At 53.0% G+C, this 13,054-nt stretch overlaps 1 protein-coding gene across 5 annotated transcripts in view; it reads right to left on the bottom strand.

Moving 5' to 3' along the window:
• Positions 1-13,054, bottom strand: part of ZDHHC19 (zinc finger DHHC-type palmitoyltransferase 19) — a 35,993-nt gene that overhangs the window by 18,619 nt on the left and 4,320 nt on the right. For 2 of the 5 annotated variants that reach the window (XM_045088759.1, XM_045088760.1), the window contains 3 exons: positions 8,915-9,000; positions 8,360-8,564; positions 7,785-7,997 (listed from right to left, as the gene is read on the bottom strand). The exons of 2 other annotated variants lie outside the window; for them this stretch is intronic. In XM_045088759.1, the coding sequence (XP_044944694.1) occupies positions 7,824-7,997; positions 8,360-8,564; positions 8,915-9,000 (465 nt within the window). In that variant the 3' untranslated portion in view covers positions 7,785-7,823. One more of the 5 variants, XM_004745356.3, reaches the window with a different exon arrangement.

The raw sequence follows: 13,054 nt of genomic DNA, 5'->3' as shown, positions 1-13,054 counted from the left end.
GATCATGACCCAAGCCAAAGGCAGAGGCTTAACCCACTGAGCCACCCAGGTGCCCCTTGCTGGATAAATTTTTATCCTAGCTCTTCTCTAGATGACAACACTAACCACTTGATTGGTTTCTCCTCTAGAAGCTCCTTCACCAAGGGCCCTCCTTTCCCCGCTCCACCCAGGCCTGTCATGGGGTCCCTATCACAGCAGGGACTCTGGGGGCATAAAGGGCCAGTGAGGCTGCTCAGAGGTTTCCTCCCACTCTGCTCTTCTCTTGGTCAGGGCCAGGTATGGACTGGCGCAAAAGGGACACCTTTTGGATTAGGCTTGGGAAGAGGCTGGGACACCCAGACACCCTCTCCCAGGATCCAGGCCCTCATACCCGGCTCACCTGTTTCCTCATCTAACAAAGTTACTCCTCTTACTCAATGGCTGATTTTGTCTTTGCTTTCTCTCCTTTCTCTGCTCTGCTGGGCCAAGCAAAGACCCTAAGCCTCTGGTGGGACCACAAGGGAATCATTCAATCAGAAAATTAAGGCTGGGGGAGAATCCTTTTACAATGTATACAGATAGTAAATTATTGTTTTATGCTTTAAACATCTTATCATTTTATCTGTCAACTCTACCCCAGTAAAGCTGGAAAACAGAAAAAAATCAAGGCCAGAGCCTGGGGCATTGGAAAGACCCAGGGCTATTGAAGGCAAGGGCATGAGTTCTATAAGAGGAGGGCACAGGACAGAGCCTGGAAGTTTCCTGGTAGGAGGTGAGAGCAAGAGTCCTGGAGCAGGAGTCAGGAGGAGAGTCAGGTGTGTCTGATCCCTGACGTCAAGGATAAGTTGACGTCAAGGAGAGAGTTTTCAAGAAAGAGGGTATGATCAACAGTGCCAGTGCAGCCAAGGACGGAGGTTAGTTACCTCCACTTCCTGAGCTGGATGTACACAGACCCTCCCTGGGACAAGCTTGGGGCCAGGCTGTGGCTGGAGGCCCTCTCGCTGGAACTGGTATTCAGAGACCTCGAGGTGAGGCTGGATGGGTGAGCCTAGGGGGCTGTGTGCCCACCAGCAAACCCCAGGGACATGTGCCTGGGACCCTACTGGGCAGAAACAGGGTGGGACGGAAACTAACCAAATTGTTCCTTTAAAGCCACATGAAATTTATGTCTCAGTAATGCTTGATATTTGGCTTCTCTTTCCTGCGGCAGGATATTTAAAGAAAACAAATCTTTAAAAGCTTCAGCTCCACAGCAAAGAGCCCTCTGTGTGCCGACTTCTGGTCTCTGCATTAGGAACAAACCTCCTTTACTCTTTGGTCTGAACTGTGTCCAAAGCAGATAGAACCTCTTGGCCAAGATGCGTGCAGCCCCAGTCTCTGCCGTGGCGTCAGAGTGAGCCTGGCCCAACCAGACCATGAGACCTTCCAGAGGCTTCGACTCCAGGGCACCCTGAAGCCAGGGGCCCCGAGGGACTGACAGATGGTACCAGCAGGAACAGAGAGGAGAGGGCCCCATCCCTGCCCCAAACCCATGTCGGGCCAGCTTAACCCCCTAGGGACAGACACTTGGTGGGGAAGTCACCTGAGGAAGGTGACCCAGGCTTTGTCTGGGATTTAAAAAGAGGTGGCCCATTTTTGGCTTTGGTCATTTCCAAATGATCCAAATCCAGAACCAGAAAAGGAGGCCCAAGGAGGGGAAAGGGAGCCCAAGTGTGGCCCTCCTACTGTTCCGTTCCCAGTGACCCCACAACCACTCGGTTATGGCCTGTGCAAAGCAGTAAGCATCACAGAGCAAGTCCACGGTGTGGTCACGTGGCTTTCACTGCCCTTTGGCCGATGTGGGAACGGGCTCTGAGAGGCCAGAGGCTTCCCACAGCCACATGACCAGAAGCAGCAGGGCCTGCCTACCAGCCCAGCTCTGCTAACACCCAGTCTGTGTTCTCTCCACAGCGTACTGCTGCCCAGACAGCAAAAGGGGAGGAAGGACAGCCTTTCCATTTTTGTCAGTGGCTAAGAAACAGCTATCTAGTGAACACCAGGCAGGGGACATTTCCAAAGCAGGTGGCCAAGGGTCCTGCCCAGGGCTCAGTACCCTTGGTTGATGACCTAATGCGCTCCCCCAAGAGTCATTCAGTAAGCCCTTCCAGGGGTCCTAGGCTTGTCCCCAGACCAGGGACCCCTCTTCCTGGTCAGAGTTATGGACTTCTAGGATGTCAGAGCAAGATTAGTCCTAAGGAGCCTCCAGAAAATTCTGTCTTGGCAAACAAAATCTGTCCTCGGATGGAAGCCCGAGGACCATCCAGGGTCATGTCCACAAAAGTAACAGCAGCACCTTCCACCCAAGCTGTTCTGAGTAAATGAGATCATGCAAGCAAAGCACTTCCGACAGTGGGCACTCCAGGGGATACTGCTAGGCTTGCTGTCATTGTGATCTTGCCCACCAGAGCCGAGCTACTGGGCCTCCAGGAGAAGAAAGAGTGCCTCCCTGTTTATCGTCCAGGCCTCTGACCTACGGTGGAGTGGTGACCTCCTGCTGCTCAGAGGCAGGAGGTCAGGCACCCGGCCCCACCTGGCCTCTACCTCACTGTGTGATCTGGGGGATGCCTTGCTGACCCCACTCCCCACCACCAACCAGTGCCTTGGTTTTCCTCTGAGAAATAAGCTGGATTTTCAGGAAGGACTCTTCCAGTTTGTGAACCTCCAATTTCAGCAGCAAAACCACCCTGACCAGGAAGCTTCAAGAGCATGTGCCTGGCTGGGAGGAGGAAGACTGGGTCGGAGAGGGACAAAGCTGCCCTGTGCCTGCGAGGCCTCTGGCCTGGCCCAGAGCTCTGTGGGTGTCCACACCCAGACCCAGAGGTTTCCAAGAATCACAGTTAAAAGGTATCACTTGAAAGTTGCCAGACGGTTAACTTTGTGTTCCTGGAAGCTGTGGTCCAGGAACGACTGGGGGGTAGAGGGGTGGCGGGACAGGAGGGGAGAGGGAGAAGAGAGAGGGGAAAGGAGTAGGCAGAGGAGGAACAAGAGAGAGAGCAGTGGGAAAGGTGCGAAGTGGGAGCAGAGACTGAGGCGAGACTGAGAGGCTGCAGGGAGAGGGGAGAGCAGGCAGGAGCCAGGGCACTGGCTGGACCCAGGGCTCAGATGACCATGGCTTTTGACCACCTTCAGCCTGGGACCCTGGCCAGTCCCAAAATAGAAGCAACATTATGTTTTCTTTTTTTTCCAAATCTTTTTTTTTTTTTTTAAAGACTTATTTATTGATTTATTTGGCAGAGAGAGTAGGAGCACAGAGAGCTGTGGGCAGAAGAGCAAGAAGCAGGTTCCCGGCTGAGCAAGGAGCCCGATGGGGACTCGATCCCAGGACTCTGGGGTCATGACCTGAGCCGAAGGCAGATGCTTCACCAACTGAGCCACCCAGGTGTCCCAACATTATGTTTTCTTAAGAGGAAACTCCCTCACTGTGTGGAAAGGCCAAACCTTTGGGTGGTCAGCCTGCTGTTCTCTTGACGACCAGAGCAGCCTCCTTCTGAGGTAATGTCAAGAGGCCCATGGTAGCCTACCACGACGTCATAGGTCATGGTGTGACGTCATCCCCTCACCTCACCTCATCATACAGGACTTTTACATCTCACACTGGAAGGTGGATGGAGACCACACTCATACCTTTGATTACAGGAGGCAGCTAGAATTGTTCCAGTTTATTTTTAGTTGTTCATCTCTTGCTGTAGCTCATTTATACATTAAATGTCACTGTGGTGTATATGGGGCTCAGTGCTGACCATGGTCTCAGGCCTCCACTGGGGGGCTCAGAGCAGATCCCCACAGATGAGGGGGACTTCTGGAACAAGCTGAAATCATAGAGAACTGCCTAGAGCAGCACAGTGCAATGGGAGAGGCTGACAGGGGTTTGGCTCGGCCACTTAGAAGAGGTGTCACCCCGAGGAGCTGGACTGTTGGCTCGGTGCTGGTTCCCTCATCTCTAGAACAAGCGTGACGACTGCAGAGGGTTGTGGGGACCAGAGAAGCACGTGGGAACCCCCGCACAGGCCAGGCTGTGGGCGGTGCTGGTGAAGCTTTCGTCCCCCACGACAGTACCCCGCAGACCTTCAGCCCCGCACACTCCAGGCATAGGAACTGAAGGGCAGGATGTGGGCACAGGTGGAGTGTCCCCTGGGTGCTAGTCACTTCACCTAGGTACCCGGGAGGTCAGCCAGCAAGGGGTCTGGGCTCTGCGACATGGTAGGATTCTGGGCCCTGATCCTACACTGCGGCAACCTCCTCTGCCCCATCCGCCCCTACCGCACCCTTACCCACCAGCAGGGCCCTCTTGGGTGGGGCGGGGTGGGTAGGGCTGGGTTGGGCGGCATTATCACTCCTAGCACAGGACTGGACACCCAGTTAAGCGGGGCCTTCTTATCGGCTCCCCAGGCCCTGTGCTGAAATGTGCTGCTGGGCTCTGGGGTTTGGGGGCTGGAAGGTGGGGCCCGGTGGTGGCTGCCCAGCTCCTTGCTCCTTTGGAATAGTCTCTGGGAGCAGGAACGGGAGAGGCAGCCCCACAGACAGACAGAATGCTGCCTGGCTTGGACGCCATGTCATCTTAGGCAATCCCTTCCTTCTCTAGTGCCCATTGTGAAATTGGGGGTGGAGGGGCAGCTGGATAAGGTGACCCCTGAGTCCCCTGCAGCTCTAAAGAGTAAGGATCTTGTGACCAAACCCTGTGATGTAGCCATGATGATCATCCTGTTTAAAGACCAGTCACAGGAAGCCAGACAGAGGGAAAAGACTCGCTCTTATAGGGTATTAGTTGATAGCAGAGCTGAGGGACACCCAGCCCAGGGCTCTTCCCACCCCACACACCCTGACCTTCTAGAAGGCCCCTGGAGGAAAGGTTTGGAGATGAGGAAAGGTTGGCTGCTTCTGGACTCCCATCCCAGGTCTGAACCCCTCCATCAGTTTCCAAGTGTACAATGGGGACATCTCAGAGGGGCTCCAGACACATGGGTACTTGGCACCCGAAAGGGTGGGAGGTCACTCCTTGGCTCCTGTCCAGGGAAGGGAGGAATGGTAGGGCTTCTTGGGTGTGTGGAGAGCTGGCCCCATAATTGGGCCCAGATAATACCCCTGCTCTTATCGGGGGGCCAAGGGCTCCAAGGGGTGTGTCTGAGAATCAAGGGCAGTTTCAGCAAAAATGGGGCGGGGGCAGAGAGGGAAGGTGGATGCAGGGCAGCCAAGGTCTCCAGCCTTGAAGGAAAGACTCTGAGGGCAGGTCTAAGGTAGGGGAAGGGTGTGTGTGGAGGCGGGGGAGGGGGAGCGTCAGAAGAAAGGGAAACCAAGTCCACTTCCCCTTGAGGGGCAGAGAAGCCTGATCTAAAAGGCTTCCCTAAGAAATCCTAAATATCTCAGATTAGGAGGGATGAGAGAGACCCAGAATCTATGTCCCAGGGTAGGAAGGGTTATGGCCACCTTTGAGAACCTGAGAAAAGTTATGTCCTTGTCCAGTGGGGAAATTGAGGCCCAGGCTTTCCAGGAGATGACCCACACTTGGCTTAAGACTTGGAAGGCCCTGCTAGACAGTGGGTGAGTCCCCTATACAGCTGGAGGCAGGGATCCAGTAGGTCCATTCCTTATGACCAGCCACCAGGCCCTGAGCTGGGCAGAGCAGCAGAGATACAGGCAATGGGGTGAAGCATAACCAGGCCTCCCCAGACCCTGGGGTCCAAACTTCTTAGCCCTCTATGGACCTGGGGCTCCAGGCAGGCACACTAGGTGCCCAACCAGCTCCCTGAATATCTCCCCATCCATGCCTTGGCCCAGGCTCCTGGTTTCTCTTCCTCTCTGCCTCAGGCTCAGACCATCCTGAGAACTCCCATCTGGGAGCAGGGCTGTGCCTCTCCTCGATGCTGGGCAGCCTGGGCTCAGCTGTGCCCTCTGGAACCACCCAGATAGCGGACAAACACAGATTTGGATTCACATCCACACCTGGGGCTGGGGGCTCACAAGGCCTCATGCCTTCTTCCCCTTACCATGCAATAACCACGAACTGCAGGCCTCCCAGACAGACAAGTCTGCTCCAGCTTTACTTGCACAGGAGTTTTAAACATGGCCACAGGAGCCATTTACGACAAAGCCAAAGCCAGGCTGCCTTTTCATATGCCAGTGAGTACACTTCACCCCTCCCAAAGCCCAAGAACCAGAGTTAAGCCGGGATGAGAGCCGAGAAAGACTTGAACTCTGAGGGGGCTTCGGATGGAAAGACCCTAAGACCAGAGCAAAGGGGACAAGAAAGTGCCAGAGCCCCTAAAGTCGAGCAAAAACATTCCGGGTGGGAGTGAGAAGGAAGGGCAGCACTGAGAGGGACTCCACATACAGAGAACTGGAGTCATGACCTCTCCAGGCTGGGCTGACACCCCCAAAGGATGGGCTCCTACCCACTCCCACCCCCAGGCATGACCATATGCACACAGGCACACCCTTCCACAGGCCCCTGAGGTGTTCATCTGATCCTTTGGTGACATCCCTTCCTCTCACCTTCCCCACACCCTGATTTCACCTGGATACAAGGTTGGCGGGAAGCAGTGGGGCTGGTGCCATTCCTCAACCTCCTCAGGTTAACAGTTCTGAAACTTCTGGGGTGGAGGCAGGATCACATGGGGCGCTTGACAAAAATTTAGGCTGAGATGCCTGCCCTCCCCCCTCCCAGAGATTCTGAATCAGTGGTCTGGGGACCCAGGTAATCCTGAGAAAGTGGTCCTTGGAGAAATGCTGGGTGGTCTGTTAGCTGTTGGGTGGAGAAAACAGCCATAACCACACCGGCTGCATTCATTGCCTTCATGTGTGCCTACTGTGTACCTGATGTTTGGCCTGAGCCCCCTCATTTTATCCTCTGAGAGCCTGCCAGGAAGTTGCCATCATTTCTATTCCCAAAGCCACACACTGCCCTCCAGAAAGAAACCACAGTTTGAGGTGCTTTCCTCTCCCCCCCACTCACCCCTGCACCCCTTTACAACCCCCAGGAGCTTGCAGACTCTGGGACCCACTCCAGGGACAGGACCAGAATCAGCATGTGACTCCCCAACAGAAGAGAGCGACCAGGGTGACACCCGCTGGCAAGAAAGACTGCAGAATTGTACTGTGATGGAGAACACCGCTACCCCTCCACCCCCCAGGGATGAGGCAGCAAGTGGGGGGCCGATTCCCAGCCTGAGTGCCGCCCAACCTATGGGGGAGGCTTCAGTGTTCCCAGACGGGACGGGCCAGCTTGGCGAATTCCCAGGCGACGGGCGCCCCCTGCAGCCAGACAGGGGTGCGGCAGGGCAGAGGCGGGGACGTTGCTGGGGCTGACATCCCTGGGACCTCTGGGGTTGCTGGGCTTTCTGTTACACCGCTGTGGTCCTTACGGTCCCCCCATTTTAAGGATGAGAGAAGTGTTGAGTGTCTTAACCAAGGTTGCAGAACCAGCCAGTATGGGACCCTGGCTCCTCTCTCCCAGGGCCTTTGTCCCGGCCCCTTGGAGCCCCCCTCACCCCCAAGTTCCCTGGCCCCCAGGACAGACAGTGCAGGAGAGTCGTTGTAGGAGGCAGGCAACGGATATTTAATGGGCTTTGGTGGGGCTCACAACACTCCCGCCAGGGGAATGGGCAAGGGCAGAGCATAGACAGGCCTCCATGCGGGACTCAAGAGATGAGGTTCAGGTGCAGGGGCTCCTGGCACCGCCGGGTATGAGGGGGCGAGCGGCAGACAGAGCCTCGTCTGGGGCAGTCCCGCAACAAGGACAGCACTGGGCCTGGATGGAGCTAAACACAGAGTGGAGGGATGGGGGCTCTCCCCAGGCCCTGCCCCACAGCTCACAACCCACCAGGTGGGGAGAAAGAAACAGTCCCTGCCACCCTCTCCCTAGACAGACCAAGGGGAGTGGGCTGGCACCCCAGAATGTCACTGCAGGAGCCCTGGAGGAAGCTGGGCTTACCCACCCCCACTTCATTCCTAATGGTCGGCTTCCATGTGTTTCCTGTGTTGGGCTTTGGAGTAAAAGTTGTCTTTAAGTAAAGGAATCCCCCCTCAGATTTATGAACCCCTGGACTAGTCTCAGTCCTTACTAATAGCTGGGGAAATGGACGCCCAGAAAGGGTAAGTGACAGGCCCAAGGCCTACTAGCAAGTGAGGGGTGTGGTCTCTTCCCTTCCTGTCTCCAGGGATCCCTGCTCTATTCTGGAGGCCTGTGACTTGACTTCCAGCCCTGCTCAGGTCTCTGATCCCCCTCCCTCAAGTTCTGAGTGCTCCAGCTTCAGGGCCAGCCCAGTATGGAGGGGGTTGCCCCCAACACCTGTAAAATCCACAGACCCTCTCTCCCAACACGCACACACTCGAGCACACTCCTCACCTCCTGGAGGGATGGAGCCTCACCACTCCCTGGGGGAACCTTCCCTGGTTTGTAGAGACTCAGAGGTTGGAGTTGGGGGCCAGGCACAGGCCCTGGGTTGGCTGGAGGACTGAGCACCGAGGTGCACATTGGGAAGTGAAGGTTCTGCATGGGCGCCCAGTCAGACCCCACCATTCTCTGTAGCCAGACAGCTTTGGCCATGTACCTGGGGAGCAATAAGCCAGACAAAAGGGGTCATGGCCCTCCTGGCCTGGTCCCCCTCAGCCTGGGGAGCACACAGCCCAAGGCTTGGCCCTGCAGAGAGCTAGGATCAGTCTCAGCCAGGCTATAGTGTGCCTCCACCCCATTCCTTGGGTGAAGAACCCACAAAGGCGAGGAACCGGGGGTTCCAGAGGCTTTCACCATGCCCCGGGAAAAAACCCCGAAAGAAGAACCAGGGAGTATAAGGGCCTGGAGCTGGGCTAAGGGGCCAGGGGTGATGACTGGGCTTTATCCTGCCCCCCCCCCACCTCAGCCCCAGGAGCCACCTCTCGGGCCCCTGGTCTGCCAACTCACTTGGGTCCCAGCGGTGCACAAATTGTTAAATACCAGTTGCTGGCACAGCCGTGGTCAAAGGGGTTGTATCCCTGCAGGTATCGGCACTGGAGGGAGGCAAGGGCCAGAAGAGGAACTCAGATCCTGCAGGACTGGGTAGGCAACCCCCCCAGCCCTTCCTGAACGGTCAGCTCAGCTTAGGGTGGCAGCAAGACTCCAAGGGCAGAGAAGCAGAGAGAGGGAGCCCCGGCCTCCTCCAGCCCACCCACCCCTGAGTAGCTCTCTCTAGGCAACCCCCGGCACTGCGCCCACTTCTGCCTTCTCAGGGGTCCTCCCCGATCACCCGTACCCCTTTTGCAGTATCCTCCCTTTTTCTGTTTCTTTTGGCGCCTGCACACCCCCCTGCTACCTCCCTCCAGACATACTTTCTGATCCTTTTGTTGCTAAATTGCTCTAAAGCCAGTTCCATGCCCCTCCCCCACCTCCCACTTTCCCACCTCTCATTTTTTTTTTTCCCCCAAACTGGTGTTAGCTGAATTTCACCATCTAGAAGAGCAGTTGCCTGGGGCGCCACCAGATTCCTTAACAAAATAACTTGGCCCTGGAAGTCTGGGTCAAAGACCCTGAGCATCTGTGCAACAAAGGTCAAGTCCTCCCCTGGACACTCTTTAACCAAGTTCTTCCCCTTCCCTCCCTCTATCCATCAGCCTTGCCCTCCTCCTCCTCTTCCCCAGCACAAGTTGATTCTCATGCTGACTTCAAGAGCCTTCACTACAAAATGTCCGTCATGACCAAAAGTGGCCCAGGGCCACCTCTGTCCATTACCAGCTGCCCTATGTCCCATGTCCCTGTCACGATGATATTGACCTTCAACACTATTCTCCACCAAAAGGAGCCAGAACTCCATGCAGGGCAGGTGAACCTATGGAAGGAAAAGTCCAGACACCTCCACAATGACCCACTGGTGCCAAAAAGCAACACTAACCAGAGCGATACTTTGAGTTCTTGCCTACTTTAATATGTTTAAAGCATTCAAATAAAGGAAACTGGTATTCTATCTGCAATTTTAATTAAATGGTTAGAAGAGTTGGGTTACATTTACAATTAGAATTTTAAATTTAGAGAAATAATTTTTGATTTATTAGATATATATGAGGCATACAAACATGTTGACTTGTTCAATGCATGAAGGAGGGATAGATAATTGCCTAATGAACTCATCAGAACTTGCTAACAAAGCGCAGACCTTTCCTCTCCCCAAGAAGAGCCTCTCAGATGTGAACTGAATCCAGCAGCTCGGAAGTTCCTTGACTATCCTCTTTCACTGGCTCCAGACCCAGTTCTCGTGCTCCAAATCCAAATCGAATGCTCTCCCACTCCACAGGATGGTAACCAAATTGGGCATCTTCTCGCTATGTCTCCTGCCCAGCTCCCTGCTGCCTCTGCTCTCTGCCCTTCTTCCCCAGGGATCAGGGGATCAGGCTTTCCTCGCTCTCTCGCTCCCTCCCTCCCTCTCTCCCAAAGCAGTATCAGTTCCTTTGGGTACAGATTCCCTCATTTGCTCATAACTGTTCTGGGGCCTCAGCAATGCCCTAGGCACTGCACTGGGCACTGAGGACACACCACCAACAACACAGCCAGCCTTAACTTTCAGGCGGCTGGTGAGTGGTCAGGGCAGCCCAGAGAGGGGATGGAGGAGCAGAGCAGGCAGCCGGTGCCAAGACTCTAGGGGGCAGAGAGCCGGGACCTGAGAGGCTGGGCAAGGGCCATGGCACGTGCATGTGGGACCACGCTGGTGTGGGACAAGATGAGTCTTAGGACTGCCACTGCCCACTTGGTGAGCATGACGTTAGTGTGACAGTGAGCAGAGGCAGGGCTGCAGTAGACTGGAAGGGGAAAGTGAGCAGAGCCAACTCGTTCAAGAAATACTCCTCTGCTGGAGGGGAGAGCGCAGCAGCCAGAAGGGAGGCCTATGATGTTAAGGACTGTTTGCTTTATTTTAAGATTAGAGAGACACAAACGTGTAAATGATGATGGGAAGGATTGGTAACAACAGCAGTGCTCTACTGGGCATTTGCTTGTACCAGGCACTGTTGTGTGTGTTGTACACAAATCAACCCATGCAGCTCCCTTTTACAGATGGGGAAACTGAAGCACCAGGTGGCCAAGAGACAGACCCAAGATCTCCCTGCCGATAGAAAGCTGTGGTTTGAATTTATGTACTCTGGCTGCAGAGCTCTTGCTATCAACCCCCAAGCAAGTGGCCGTGGGAGATGTGGTTTGGGGATGGAGATAGGAAGGGAATGAACGCCTGAAGTGGGTTCTGGAGGTAACGGGACAGAGCCCTGAATGAATGAGTCACATTCATTGCAGAGTGCAGTGACTCACAGAGTACAGACTACAGGTAGATCATAGCCTGGGAGAGCCCCAATCTGAGCAGCGGTGCAAGGACGGGCCGATGGGCTGACTGGGGGCTAGAAGAACCATGGGACATGGGAAGGGAGAATGTTGCCCTGGAAAGGCTGAAATGATGGTCTGAAGTTGGGGAGAGAAGGCATGCAGACCAGACCACAGGAGGTAATGAGCAAGGGCTAATGGGTAAGAGCAGAGGAGTCACAGGTGGGCTGGGAGCCAAACAGGGGTAGGCTTGGGTGATTGAGTGCTGACTGTAGGGATGGGAGGTAGTGGCCAAGCAGGGTTCCTCTGTCCTTTCAGTTGTCTCCCTGTTTCCAGCCCTCCCTCATCAATGTGGCCAACTACAGCCTTCCTAAAACAACCTTTAGTTAGGGTGCCTGGCTGGCTCAGTCGGAAGAGCATTTGACTCTTGATCACAGTCTAAGGGTTGTGAGTTCAAACCCCACATATCATGTGGAGCCTACTCAAGGAAAAAAAAAACAAACACCCCCTCCAACATTTAGTCAGGTCACTGTTCTGCTAAAGGCATCCTACGTCAAGGATGTTCACTTTTTTTTCTTAAGATTTTATTTATTTATTTGACAGACAGAGATCACAAGTAGGCAGAGAGGCAGGCAGAGAGAGGGGGAAGCAGCCTGGGGGTTTGATCCCAGGACCCTGGGATCATGACCTGAGCCGGAGGCAGAGGCTTTAACTCACTGAGCCACCCAGGCACCCCAAGTATGTTCACCGTTATCACTCCTACTCAACACTGTACTGGAAATCCAAGACAGTGCAGTAAGAAGAAAAAAGAAAGAAAGCCATCCAAGTTGGACAGGAAGAAATAAAACTGTCCTTATTCATAGATGACAAGATTTTCTATGTAGAATCAACAAAAAAAGCTATTTGGACAAGTGAATCCAGCAAAATCCAAGATTCAAGACCAATAAACAAAGATCTACTGTATTTTCTTAAAATAATAAATAGAAATGAAATTTTAGAACACATTTATAATAGCACATGAATACTTAGAAAAGATCTAACACAATGTATACAAGATCTATATACTGAAAACTACTAAACACTGATGATAGAAATCAAAGAAGTAAATAAAAGGAAAGGGGTTCCTGGGTTCAAAAACTCAATATTGTTAAGGTATCAATTTTCCTAATTGACTTATAGGTTCAATGTAATCCCAGCAATCTTTTTTTTTTTTTCTTTTTGGAAATTAAGCTGGTTCTAAAAGTTATATGGCAAATAAAAGGAACTAGAATGACCAAAAGAACTCTGAAAAAGAACAAATCTGGAGAACTCACACTGTGTGATTTCAAGACATAATGCAAACCTAATAATCAAGACAGTGTGGTATTGACAAAAGAATAGGGAGTCCAGAAATACACCTACAACTATTCAGTCAACTGATTTTTGACAAATGTTCAAAGGTAACTCAATGGAAGAAGAATATTCTTTTCAACAAATGATGCGGGAACAACCCTTATGCAAAAGTAATAAATCTTGACCCAACACTTGCCTCACATACAAAATTTAACCCAAAATGAATCATAGGCCTAAATATAAAATTCAAAAACTATAAAACTTCTGGAAGAAAGTATAGAAAAACCTTTATGACACTGGGTTAGGCAAGGCTTTCTTTCTTTCTTTCTTTCTTTCTTTCTTTTTAAGATTTGACATAAATATTTGACATATTTATTTGACAGAGAGAGACAACTGGAGAGGGAACACAAGCAGGGGGAGTGGGAGAGGGAG

The sequence above is a fragment of the Mustela putorius genome, unplaced genomic scaffold, assembly GCF_011764305.1.
Source record: "Mustela putorius furo isolate JIRA1106 unplaced genomic scaffold, ASM1176430v1.1 tig00003834_pilon_pilon_pilon, whole genome shotgun sequence".
NCBI classification, from domain to species: domain Eukaryota; kingdom Metazoa; phylum Chordata; class Mammalia; order Carnivora; family Mustelidae; genus Mustela; species Mustela putorius.
The sequence above is the reverse complement of the archived record's forward strand: the minus strand, read 5'-3'. Positions and strand labels throughout refer to the sequence as shown.